The 12,262-nt window shown below is 39.5% G+C and overlaps 1 protein-coding gene across 1 annotated transcript in view; it reads left to right on the top strand.

The window, feature by feature from the left end:
• PRORP (protein only RNase P catalytic subunit) overlaps positions 1–11,908 on the top strand; it is a 149,489-nt gene extending 137,581 nt beyond the window's left edge. Inside the window, exons 6-8 of the mRNA XM_077769222.1 lie at positions 6,193–6,341; positions 9,632–9,827; positions 11,599–11,908. Coding sequence (XP_077625348.1) covers positions 6,193–6,341; positions 9,632–9,827; positions 11,599–11,730 — 477 coding nt within the window. The 3' untranslated portion in view covers positions 11,731–11,908. The remainder of the gene's footprint in view (positions 1–6,192; positions 6,342–9,631; positions 9,828–11,598) is intronic.
• Positions 11,909–12,262: the final 354 nt, after the last annotated feature.

The following is a 12,262-nucleotide window of genomic DNA, read 5'->3' as shown; positions in this document are numbered from 1 at the left end:
CTTTTTTCACTCAAATAATTCTGTGGAAATCAATCCAGGTTGTCAATAGTTTATTCCTTTTTATTGTTGTTTAGTATTCCATTATCTAGATGCACCAGTTTAACTGTTCACCTACTGAAGGACATCTGGATTGTTTCCAGATTTTGGCTATTACAAATAAACCTAAGTACTTAAACAGATGTGTACAAGTTTTTACGTGAACATAAGTCTTCATTTTTATGGCATAAATGCCCAGAAGTACAATAACTTGGTCATGTGGTAATTGCATGTTTAGTTTTACAAGAAACTGTAGATAGAGTGGTTGTACCATTTAAAATTTCCACCAGCAATATGTGAGTGATTCAGTTTCTCCATATCCTCACCAGCATTTGATGTTACTGCTATTTTTTATTTAGCCATTCTGATAGGTATGTAATGATACCTTATTGGGTTATAATTTGCATTTCCCTAATGGCTAATAATTTTGGGTATCTTTTCATGGGCTTGTTTATCATATGTATGTCTTCTTTGGTAAAAGGTCTTCATGTTTGTTTTGTTTTGAAGTAAACTTTACCCCCAACATGGGGCTCAAACTCACAATCCCATGATCAAGAGTCCCATGCTCTATCAACTGAGCCAGCCAGGCACTCCACAAGGTCTTTGTTCATGTTTTGTTTGCATTGTTTGCTTTTTTTAAACTGTTGAGTTTTGAAGTTCTTTATATGTTCTAGGTACCACTTCTTTGTTGAATATGTGGATTTGCAAGTATTTTCTCCGAGTCTGTAACTTGTCTTTTCATCTTTTTTAACAGGACCTTTCAGAATGCAAACAGTTTTAATTTTGATGAAGTCCAATTTATCAATGATTCCTCTTTTTTTAATTATTTTTAAAAAATTATTCATTTATTTTGAGAGAGAGTGTGTGTGCATGAGCAAGGGAGAGGCAGAGAGAGGGGGAGAGAGAATCCAAAGCAGCCTCTGTGCTGTCAGTGGAGAGCCCGATGCTGGGCTCCAAGTCACGAACCATGAGATCATGTCCTGAGCCGAAATCAAGAGTCAGATGCCTGACCAACTGAGCCACCCAGGCACCCCCAAAGATTCCTTTTAGAGACAATGTCTTAGATGTCAAGTCTAAGAACTCTGTGTAGATCTCTGGTCATGAAGATTTTTCTCCTAGATTGTTTTTCCCTGCAACTTTATGTTTTATATTTAAGTCCATGATCTATTTTGATTTAATTTTTTATATAAGGTGTGAGAGGTTCATTTTTTACTTACGGATGTCTAATTACTTCAGCACCATTTGTTGAAAAAGTTGTCTTTCTTTGGCATATTTATGTGAGTCTATTTCTGGGTCATCTATTCTGTTCTGTTGACCTATGTGCCTATCCCTCTACCAATATCACACAATGTAGATTACTTTAGCTCTGTAATAAGGATTCAGATGAGGCAGATTGATTTTTCCCACACTTCATGATTTTCTTTTCAAAACTGTTTTGGCTATTCTTCCTTTGCCTTACCCTGTAAGTTTATAATAATCTTGTCTATATTTACAAAAATTTCTTGCTGGGATTTTGATAGGAATTGCATTAAAAAGCCATATATCAATTTGGGGAGAATTGACATCTTTACTATCTTGAGTGTTCCAATCCACAACCATGGATGGTGTTGTTAAGTTCTTCTATATACTTGATGATTTTCTGTCTGGGTCTTATCAGTTGTTCAGAGAGGAGTATTGAAATCTCCAACTATAATTATGGATTTCTCTGCTTCACCTTTGATCTATCAGCTTTGGCTTCACAGCTCTGTCGTTTGGTGCACACACATTTAGGATTGCTGTGTCTTCTTGGTGAATTGATCCTTTTATCACATAATGTCCCTCTGCATATCTGGTAATTTTCTTTGCTCTGAATTCTACTTCATTTAATATTAAGGTATCCACTCTGGCCTTCCTTTGATGAATGTTTGAATGATTTAACTTATTCCATCCTTTAACTTTCCACTAGCCTATATTTTTATATTTAAAATGAGTTTCTTTTACATAGTATATAGTTGGGTTATGTTTATAACCCACAGTGGATTAAAAAGCCTCAGTCTTTTAATTGGTGTATTAAGGGGTGCCTGGGTGGCTCAGTCAGTTAAGCGTCCGACTTCAGCTCAGGTCATGATCTGAGATCATGAGCTCAGAGCCTGGAGTCTGCTTCAGATTCTGTGTCTCCCTCTCTCTCTGACCCTCCCCTGTTCACGCTCTCTCTCTCTCTCTTTCTCAGAAATAAATAAAAACACACACATACAACATTAAAACCCTTTGTATTTTATACTCTTATTGAAATGTTAGGATTTATGCCTGTCATTTTATTTTCTGTTTTCTATCATCTCTATTTTTTTCTATTTTTCCTGCCTTCCTATCAGCTCCTTGAGCTTTTTTATAGAATTCCATTTTTATGTATCTGTCCTTGGCTTTTTACTGTCTTTGATTTTTAACCTATAGTGTGTTTTAGTGTAGCATTTTTAATGGCTGCTCTGGGAACTGCATACATATATGTGTACACACACACACACACACACACACAATATCACAGTCTGCTGGTGTCATCATTGTAATAAATTTTCTATTTTGCTGGATGGCCTCTTTCCTGGCCCTTGGGCTATAGAAATTAGGCCTTTCTTGGGGTCTTTTTGTCTGTACCCATTGGAGTTTCTGGGTTGCCGGCTTCTTCAGCTCTAAGTCTAGGATATATGAGTCAAAAAGAATATACAGGGAACTCACTGAGTATGCCATTCTTCATGCCCCCTAGGTCCCTAGACAGTCTGCTTTTTTTTCTCTCTACCTTTCACAGTCTTCTTTTTTCTAATTTCTGGGTTTTTTTTTTCTTTATGTGGAAAATAGGTATAAATCTCATTTTATGCTGTATTTTTTTTAAAGAGTTTATTTTTAAGCAATCTCCACACCCAGCATGGGGCTCGAACTCACAACCCTGAGATCAAGAGTTGCACATACAACCAACTGAGCCAGCCAGGTGCCCTTATACTGTATTTTATATCTTAGATGTGTTTGAAAACATTTTGATTTTTGGAAACATCAAACTTTCAAAGTCTTTCTGTGTTTGTTTTGTAGAATGTCTGGGCTTTTTAGCTGTACTTAGTGGCAGAAATAGGGAAAAGTACATCTATTTCCATCTTCCAGAACTGGAAATCCCTCCCAGTTTTATTTTTGATCTAATAGAATTAAGGTAATTTTTTTTTTCTACACTATTCTGAATATACCTATGATTCTGACCCAGCCCACTGGATCCAGCCTGGGAATTTACCCAGAGAAAGTCTGCTCATGGCTAGACTGTCATAGAGTTTCAGGCCAGTACATTTATTCTGCAAACTCAGCTTTCTTTCCTGTATCCTTTGCATCATTTCAGAAAGTTGCTGTTCATACAGACCTCTGAGCCACAAGATGGTGCCCCAGAGCATTTCAAGCTAATCCTTTTCTGTTCTTCCCTGGGCCCCATTTTAACTTAATATTAGTAAACTCAAGGCCATTTATCTAAGGCAGGGTATAGTAATAAACTCTACAAAAAATAAAACAATAACCCAGTGGGAATTCATATGTAAAATTTAAAAAATAATTGTCATTCTTAATGAATCCAGTTGTCGTTGTATAATTAAGCTCACTGAAAATAATCTGTAATCTCAGCATAGTTTTAGGAAAGGAATGTTATCGGTGCCTGGGTGGCTCAGCTGGTTAAGCGTCCAACTCTTGATTTCAGCTCAGGTCATGGTCTCACAGTTTGTGAGATCAGGCCCCGCATTGGGCTCCACATTGAGCATGGGCCTGCTTGGGATGATTCTCTCTCTCACTCCCTCTCTCTGTCTCTCCCCTGCTTGCTCACGCTCACTCTCTCTCTCTCACTCAAAATAAATAAACATTTTTTAAAAAAGAAGAAGAAAGAAAGGGATGTTATAAATGCATTTTGAAGGAGATGCACTTCTCACTATCTTTTGAGGTGTTTGAATCAATGAGCCAAACTTTCTTATAGTGTAGATGTTTGCTTTTGATTACTAGCCTAATTTTTCAAATGATGGCTTATAAGATTATATAAAAGTGCATGGAATAAAACCACTGGTAAATACATGTTAATAGTCTTTGGGTGGTGAAGCATGAATGGTTTCTTCCTTGTCTTTCTTCTGGTCTATATTCTTCAAATTTTCAATAATGAGCAACTTTTATGATGGATAAAAATAGATGTTGAGTCTATTCAGCTCATCGGGAAATGTTTAGTAACATGCGATAAATGTAGAGCCAGCATACGTATTTTCCTAGCCTTGATAGGTACTCCCTCACTAAAGGCAGGGACCATGTCTTTTCAAATTTTGTAGGCTGAGATACTTACCACGAGAAATAACTGTTGAATGACTGAAGCCACTCTTTCTAGCTTTGAAGGAAAGAATATATTACTGGTTGTAAAGCTTTGGGTCCAGAGGCCTTACAATGGTCTTGGTATACTTTTCTGCTTGAGTGTTATTAGCATACATTCAGTAGGCAAATTGTGTCCATTCTGTGTCTTAATTCTAGAACTACTAATTAGGGATAAGAAAACCAGCTGGTGTTTCCTAAAATAATAGGATTAGTAATGGAGTAGGATGTAGGATATAAATCCATAGCGTTAAGCAGTAATATTAAAAATTTGGTCCTTGCTAAATTCATTCTTACATTGTTAGAGTCTATACATATATGTTATAGGTGCTAAAGCAATATTTGACAACTGACCAACTAAGTGAATGAAATTTTATTGATTAAAGAATTTTCATCTTTTTTTAAATGTTTATTTATTTTTGAGAGGGGTTGGAGGGGCAGAGAGAGAGGGAGGCACAAAATCCAAAGCAGGCTCCAGGCTCTGTCAGCATAGAGCCCAGTGTGGGGCTCGAACACACGAACTATGAGATCATGACCTGAGCAGAAGTCAGACATTTAACTGACTAAGCCACCCAGGTGCCCCAAGAATTTTGAATAATATCCCAAAAAATCTACATGGGAAGAAATTATGAGTAAAGGGAAGCTAGATTAAAATTGGTGCTTTTTCCAACCAAGACTGGAAAAAAATTAATGATTTCTTCAATGACTTTCAACTTAATGATTTTCATAGGCCTAGCGATTCATATAAATAACTTTTATATTTCTGATATGGTATTATAATAACAAATTTTAATTTTTTATTAACTTTTATTTGGTAATATGCATTTATAGCTGTTTAGTAAGTTGTAAATGAAAGTAATCTATGGACATCTCCTTATGAAAGATTGAATATAGGCTAGGTACAGCCTCCCCAGACACTTACCAAGGTATCAGATTTGCTAAAAATCCAGACTTTTGAGAAGAGGTCATATGCACACAAGACAGGTAGCAAGTAGAGAAAATGGGAGTCAATTCACTGAAAAGGAGACTAGAGAATAGAAATGAACAGATCTTTGAGTGGAAAAAAGGATTTCAGTGAAAGGTATCAGTCTCAGCAGAATCATGACATGGAAAAGTTGGCTGAAAAGATGCAATCTATTCCAGCCATCTACAAACTTAGGAAAAAAAGTAGAGGGGTGCCTGGGTGGCTCAGTCAGTTAAGCGTCTGACTTCACCTCAGGTCATGACCTCACCGCTCATGGGTTTGTGCCCCGCACTGGGCTCTGTGCCTGCAGCTCGCAGCCTGGAGCCTGCTTTGGATTCTGTGTCTCCCTTCTCTCTGCCCCTTCCCCACTGGCACACTCTCTGTCTCTCTCAAAATTAATAAACCTTAAAAATTCTTTTAAAAAAAAGAAAAGAAAAAGTAGAACCCTTTATTCAAGTGAAAACTTATGCAGAATAGGTGTGTATAAATGTACAAAAGCTGAGCTGTTTTGGTTGAAACAGAGTCAGGAGTACAGGAGCTAAAGTCCATCCTTATTGAACCTCCCTGGCTCTATCCCAGTGGACTCTGTGAAACACACTTTAAAAACAACTCATCTTGTCTATGCTTAGAAAACACCCCTGACCAATAGGCTACATTTGTAATAAGGAAGCATTTGCTTCAGGCTTACAAAGATGGAGAATTGTTTTAAGGAATGTTTTCTCAGGAATTGTTTTAAGGAGTGTTTCACCGTTGAGACTACCAGGTGGCAGAATCACTTCACTTACTTGACTTTCTTCCCTTGGCCTTTCTGGGGACTGGCTTTGTGGGTTTTTTTTTTTTTTTAGCTCTTAGATGTGGTCTCTCAACTAGCCAAGCAGAATCTGCAGCTGCTGGTCCTGGGCCGAAAGCACATGCTAACACAGTACTCCAGGTGGAGAAAGGATGAGATGAAAAAGGTGCAGAAGCAAGCGAGCTGCTTCTTTGCTGACAACATGTAAGTACTGAAGGCACTAGATGAATTACACTAGGCTCCCATCCTCTGCTTGTTAGTTACCTAGTCTCCCCATTTAAAGTGCATGATCTGAATGTATATACGTATACTCAGCCTCATTCCAAAAGAAGATTTGACGGGGCGCCTGGGTGGCTCAGTTGGTTGAGCGTCCGACTTTGGCTCAGGTCATGATCTCACGGCTCTGTGCTGACTTCCAGTTCAGAGCCTGGAGCCTGTTTCAGATCTATGTCTCCCTCTCTTGCTGACCCTCCCCTGCTCATGCTGTCTCTCTCTGTCTCTCAGAAATAAATAAAACATTTTAAAAAAAGATTTGACAAAAATCTTACAGAAATCTACTTTCTACAGTGGGATACAATTTAAATAGATGAGGAAATTAGGATAAAGGAAAAATGGGAGGAAATAAAGTCAGAATGCATGGCATAAGGTCCTACATAGATGATTTAACAAACATTGTATAAATATGAGCACCTTCTGTGTTCTTGGAAAACAGCAGTTGTTCACCAAGTCCCAGCCTTCTTGGGACTTAAACAGGTAAACAAATAAAAAGGTCCTGTAATTCCAGGCAGTAATCAATACTAGTGACAATAAAGCAGAGTAAATAGATTTAAAAAGTTTAGATAGGGGGTAGGTCAGAGGGTAGTGGATGGGGTGATCAGCAATAGCCTTTAGGAGGGGGCAAAACCAGAGGGAAGGAGTCATTTGAGAAAATGGGGGAGGGGGGATAGAAGAACATATCAAGCAGAGGGACAGCTGCTGCTCAGAAAGCCCTGAAGCAGGCATGTGTTTGACACGTTTGAAGAAAGCGAACAAACCAGTGTAGATGAGCAAGAAGAAAAAGTGGGAGGTTCTGGGGTCAGAGAGAAGGAAAGGACCACAGTACAGAAGACCTGGTGGGCTCTGGTAGGCAAGCAAGGAGCTGGGAATTTATTCTAAATATAAAGGGAGTGTTGCTATGAGTTGCGGTTTCTCAGGAGTCCAAAGGAACGTGGAAAACATGGTCCATGACAAAATGGTACAGCGTCCATAAAGAAGAAAGCAGCTAATCAGGAGGGGCACAGACCCTCAACAGGACATGTAAACCTTTAACATGCTTTTAGTTTTACATATAATTTATGCTGACAATGGTTTATTTTTAACTTTACGTGGATCATGTGTTCCCTCAGCCCTGGGTATAGGTTTTATTATGTTGAATGTGATAGCTTCAAGATTTGTCAGTATCCCCCAAATTATTTATTCCTAAAAAGTTAAAATGGCTCTCTGTGCATGGTGCAGAAGGCTAACCCCTCGTTCAGATCCCAATCCAATCCCTTTTTTCCTTAGCTAAGTCCTTTCATGTATTCATGGGAAGGGTTGATTCTTTGTCTCTATGAGTAGAAGACAATAATAACACTCTTCACATTCACTTTAGGCAACACCGGATAGACACGAGGAGCATAGGCTTGGGAATTAGTCTACCCAGATTCATATCGGTCCTGCCACCTCCTATCCAGGAAGATGTTTCCCTCCTCCGTGTCTTCATATATAACCCTCATGGGGTTTCTGTGAAAATTAAATGAGCTAGTATTTATAACTAATCCATGGAAAACTCTAGCAGGGCACCAAGCTATATATACACTTAGAAAGTGTATATATAGCTAAAACATGGAAAGAGCCTAAGTGTCCATCAACACACGAATGGATCAAGAAGATGTGGTTTATCTAGACCATGGAATACTACATGGCAATGAGAAACAATGAAATCTGGCCATGTGTAGCAACATGGATGGACCTTGAGGGTGTTATGCTGAGCGAAATAAGTCAGGCAGAGAAGGACAAATATCATATGTTTGCACGTATAGGAGGATTAGGAGGAACTTAACTGAGGACCATGGGGGAGAAGAAGGGGGAAAATGGTGGGGGAAAGGGAGAGAGGCAAACCATGAGAGACTCTTGAATGCTGACAAAAACTGAGGACTGATGGATGTGGGGGGGAGGGGGGATGGGCATGGAGGAGGACACTTGTGGGGATGAGCACTGAGTGTTATGTGGAAACTAATTTGACAATAAACTATTTGTAAAAAAAAAAAGTGTATATGTAAGTTTCATATATGAAAGTGTACATGTATATGTATACACCATCATCGTCACTGTTATTTTTCTTAGGTGGAGGAACTGGATAAATGTAGTATTACAGCCAAGAAGCCTGTTGGAAATTGGTCTCATGCTTGGTTTGGGACTCGTATTTATTGTGTCCGTTAAAGACCCAAACCCAGTTGTAAAGATTGATTGTGGCTTTGGATTTGAATATTTAAGTTTTTAACATTAATTCTATTTTCCACTAATGTACCAAAGAAGCCTTTTCAAAGAGATACCATACTATAAGAGAATAATATCGTAACTCTCCATGTAACTGTCACCCAGCTCCAACAGGTACCATCATTTTTCTGATCTTGTTGCATATAACCCCCTACATTTTTTCTAGTTTTCTTTTCCTCTCTCTTTTTTCCTGGAGATTTTTTAAGGCAGATAGATTCTAGTCATTTATCATTTCATTTGAAATAGGTGAGTATAAAATAAACTGTAAATGGTCCTACTTTGGGTCATTTGTATCAAGGCATACGACATACCACATGCCACAGTCCGAATTTCCTGAGCAAGGCAGCTACTGGGCTGTTTTTACAGCACACACACTATAGTGATAAGTGCTTGAGTGGAGGGTCCCTTGGAAATTCTGAGTCACTGGCTCATCTCACAGGCAGGAGATGCCTTCAAGTGGCAATCTGGGTGACTACCCAGAAGGTGCTTTGAGATGCCAATTTTAGCTTTGAGGGCAGCCCATTATTTTTGGTAGCTTGCCAGGAAGTGTCATCCTGCCCTATTAATATTGTGAACATTCCTCGAATTTAAGTGAGGAAAAGTCAGGGGAAGGGTGTGCTCTGCAGTGGCATAAGGCAGAGAGGAACAACACACTGGGCACACAGAGAACGAAGTCTTGAATGGGAAGAGAAAGTCATTGTTAGCATTCTTCATTTTAGTGGGAGAGCCCACTACAGTGGCCTAAGTTAAGCATTTGCATTCCCTTCCACTTAGCTTTCCAACATGTGTTCTAGAGAATGCTGTCTACTAGCAGAGGACTTGCAGGTAGTTTATGAGCATCACTGAGATCATTTCCATTAAGCATGCAAAGCACCTCTGAGAAAAGTAGAGTAAAAAGTAAAAAGCGTAGTGAAGAATGCCATCCTCAGCCTCCTTGCGGCTGTGCTTGATTGTACTCTTTCTTCTGCCTGCCTCAGCTCGGCGGATGACCCCTTCCTTCTGTATGCCACGCTGCACTCGGGGAACCATTGCAAGTTTATCACCAAAGATCTGATGCGGGACCACAAGGCCTGTCTACCTGATGCCAAGACCCAGCGCCTCTTCTTTAAGTGGCAGCAGGGCCATCAGCTAGCAATTATTAATAAGTTTCCAGGATCAAAAATAACCTTTCAGGTATGTTATTCATTCTCTACATAATGTCAGCAGAGTCAAGTACAGTATACAGTCGCCTATATAGTAAGGATGTGGCATAGTCCAAGAATGTTGCACCTAGTTGAATGTTCTAAACGCTTTATTTTTGTCAGCTATAGTTTGGTATTTGGGATTAGCCAGCTCCTGGACACAGAAAGTCTGCCAGAGCAAAAGTTTTCATAGACCAGCCCCGCATTAATTGACGTAAGGAAAACATCTGAGGTGTCATCAATTGTGACTTCAATTATGTCATCGATTATAACCCCTCATGCATGTTTTTTTATTTTCCTATATATTTGCAGTAGCTGAAAATTCCCTATCCCTTATGGTTCGTCATGCTTCTGCTAAGTAACTCCTTTTTCCTGTTAGTCCACTTCTGTCGTATGGCCTCAGCTGAGTTCTCCTTTGGCTTTAGTTCAGATCCCTGCAAATACGAGGAATGTCTCTTGTGTGTAAGCAAAGGGAGGAAATCCAAAGGCAAGCTATTATAGAAAAATACACTAGCCAGTGGTCCAGTGGTCAAAAAATATACAAAACAACAGTTCTATAGGAAAAATCAAGACTATGGGAAGCTATTCAAGACAACTGACTTGGTTTCCTCAACAACAAAAAATTACAAAAAACACAGATGAAAAGTAAAGCCCTAATTAAAATTAACAGATAATTCAGTCACGATGTAATAACCTAATTTCAATTCCTAATCAAAGAAATCAACTGTAAATATATGTCCACGCATTTAATAATTGGGGAAATGTAAATAGTAGCTATCTGATGATAAGGAATTATTAACTCTGAAGTGTAATAATATATTGATCTTATATTTACAAAATAGATCCTTACCTTTTAAAGGTACATATTGAGGGGTATCTGGATGGCTCAATCAGTTAAGCATCCAGCTCTCAATTTCGGCTCAGGTCATGATCCCAGAGTCCTGGGGTCAAGCCCCACATCAGGCTCTATACTGAGCATGGAGTCTGCTTAAGATCTTTGTCCCTCTCCCTCTCCCCCTCCCCCCACTTGCTCTCTTTCTCTCTCTCAAATAAAAATAAAATAAAAATAAAGGTACATACTGAGTATTACAGAAGAAGGGATATAATAGCTGAGATTTGCTTCACAATAATCTTGGGGGTGGTATGGATGAAATAAAATTAGCCACGAGTAGATAGTGGCTGTTGCTGAGTGGTGCGTACATGGGAGTTCATTATACCACTTCTCTGCTTTTGTATACATGAAATTTTTCTCTCACGTCCAAAACTGATAAAGGCAAGAAAAGGAATATTGTATCCTATAAATGTGATGCTCCTATAGAGAGTCTTTAGTCTTAAGAATGAACCCCCCCCTAAAAAAAAGAAACCCCTAGGGTTCATCTTCACAGAGCTAGCTGCTCTTTGAAAATCCATTGAGGGGCGCCTGGGTGGCTCAGTCAGTTAAGCGTACAGCTTCAGCTCAGGTCACGATCTCGTGGTTCGTTGGTTCAAGCCCTGCATCAGGCTCTGTGCCGACAGCTCAGAGCCTGGAGTCTGTTTCAGATTCTGTGTCTCCCTCTCTCTCTGCCCCTCCCCTGCTCACACTCTGTCTCTTTCTGTCTCGAAAATAAACATAAAACATTAAAAAAATTTTTTTCTTAAAAAGAGGAAAATCCATTGAGAGAATACACCTGAAGCAAACCGAGAACTTGTCAGAAGAGAAGGGAAATGAACAGGTTACGCCTCAGTGCTGTTCTCAGTGTTTGGCTCCCTTTTTAATTCCACAGCACATCCCCAGTTATGACACAGTCGTGCAAACAACTGGGGACTCGTGGCACATACCGTATGATGAAGACTTTGTGGAAAGATACTCCTATGAAGTGCCAACCAAATGGCTTTGCCTTCACCGAAAGACATAAAGACTGCACCCCATGAAGAACTTGGGTTCGGGTGCCCTTCTGGTTGGCAACAGAGCTCTTCAGTCAGTGCTTTTTTACAGCATTGCTCCTGTGTGATCCACTCTGTCCTGTTTGGTCTGGTTGGTTGCATGTCAACAAATTGAGGGTTTTTTTTTTTAATTAAATAAAATATAATATCTTTTCATAAGCAGTTGTATTTGTGTTTTTTTTTCAGCAGCCATTTGTTTTCGGAGACTTTGTCCAGGGTTGGGGGAGTCAGGGCAGAGAGAAAGCTGTGTTTCTCCTGTCGGGCCAGCTAGTTCACTAACTTGGGCAACAGGTGCTTCTGATACCCATTTTGCTTCTCCCGACCTCACCTTCCAAGTCCACCAATAGCAGAGCCAGTGCGTCTAGGCCTCATGTTGCTTCTAAAGCCCTTTTCCCATTTCTGGCATGATCTCATCCTCTACACATGATCTCCTGCTCACACTGAATCACTTATGGTCCTCTGTGATGAACTGGCCAAGACATCAGAAGCTTATTAGCAACTTTT

This window comes from Crocuta crocuta, unplaced genomic scaffold (assembly GCF_008692635.1).
Source record: "Crocuta crocuta isolate KB4526 unplaced genomic scaffold, BGI_CrCroc_1.0 scaffold65, whole genome shotgun sequence".
Taxonomy (NCBI): domain Eukaryota; kingdom Metazoa; phylum Chordata; class Mammalia; order Carnivora; family Hyaenidae; genus Crocuta; species Crocuta crocuta.
The sequence above is the reverse complement of the archived record's forward strand: the minus strand, read 5'-3'. Positions and strand labels throughout refer to the sequence as shown.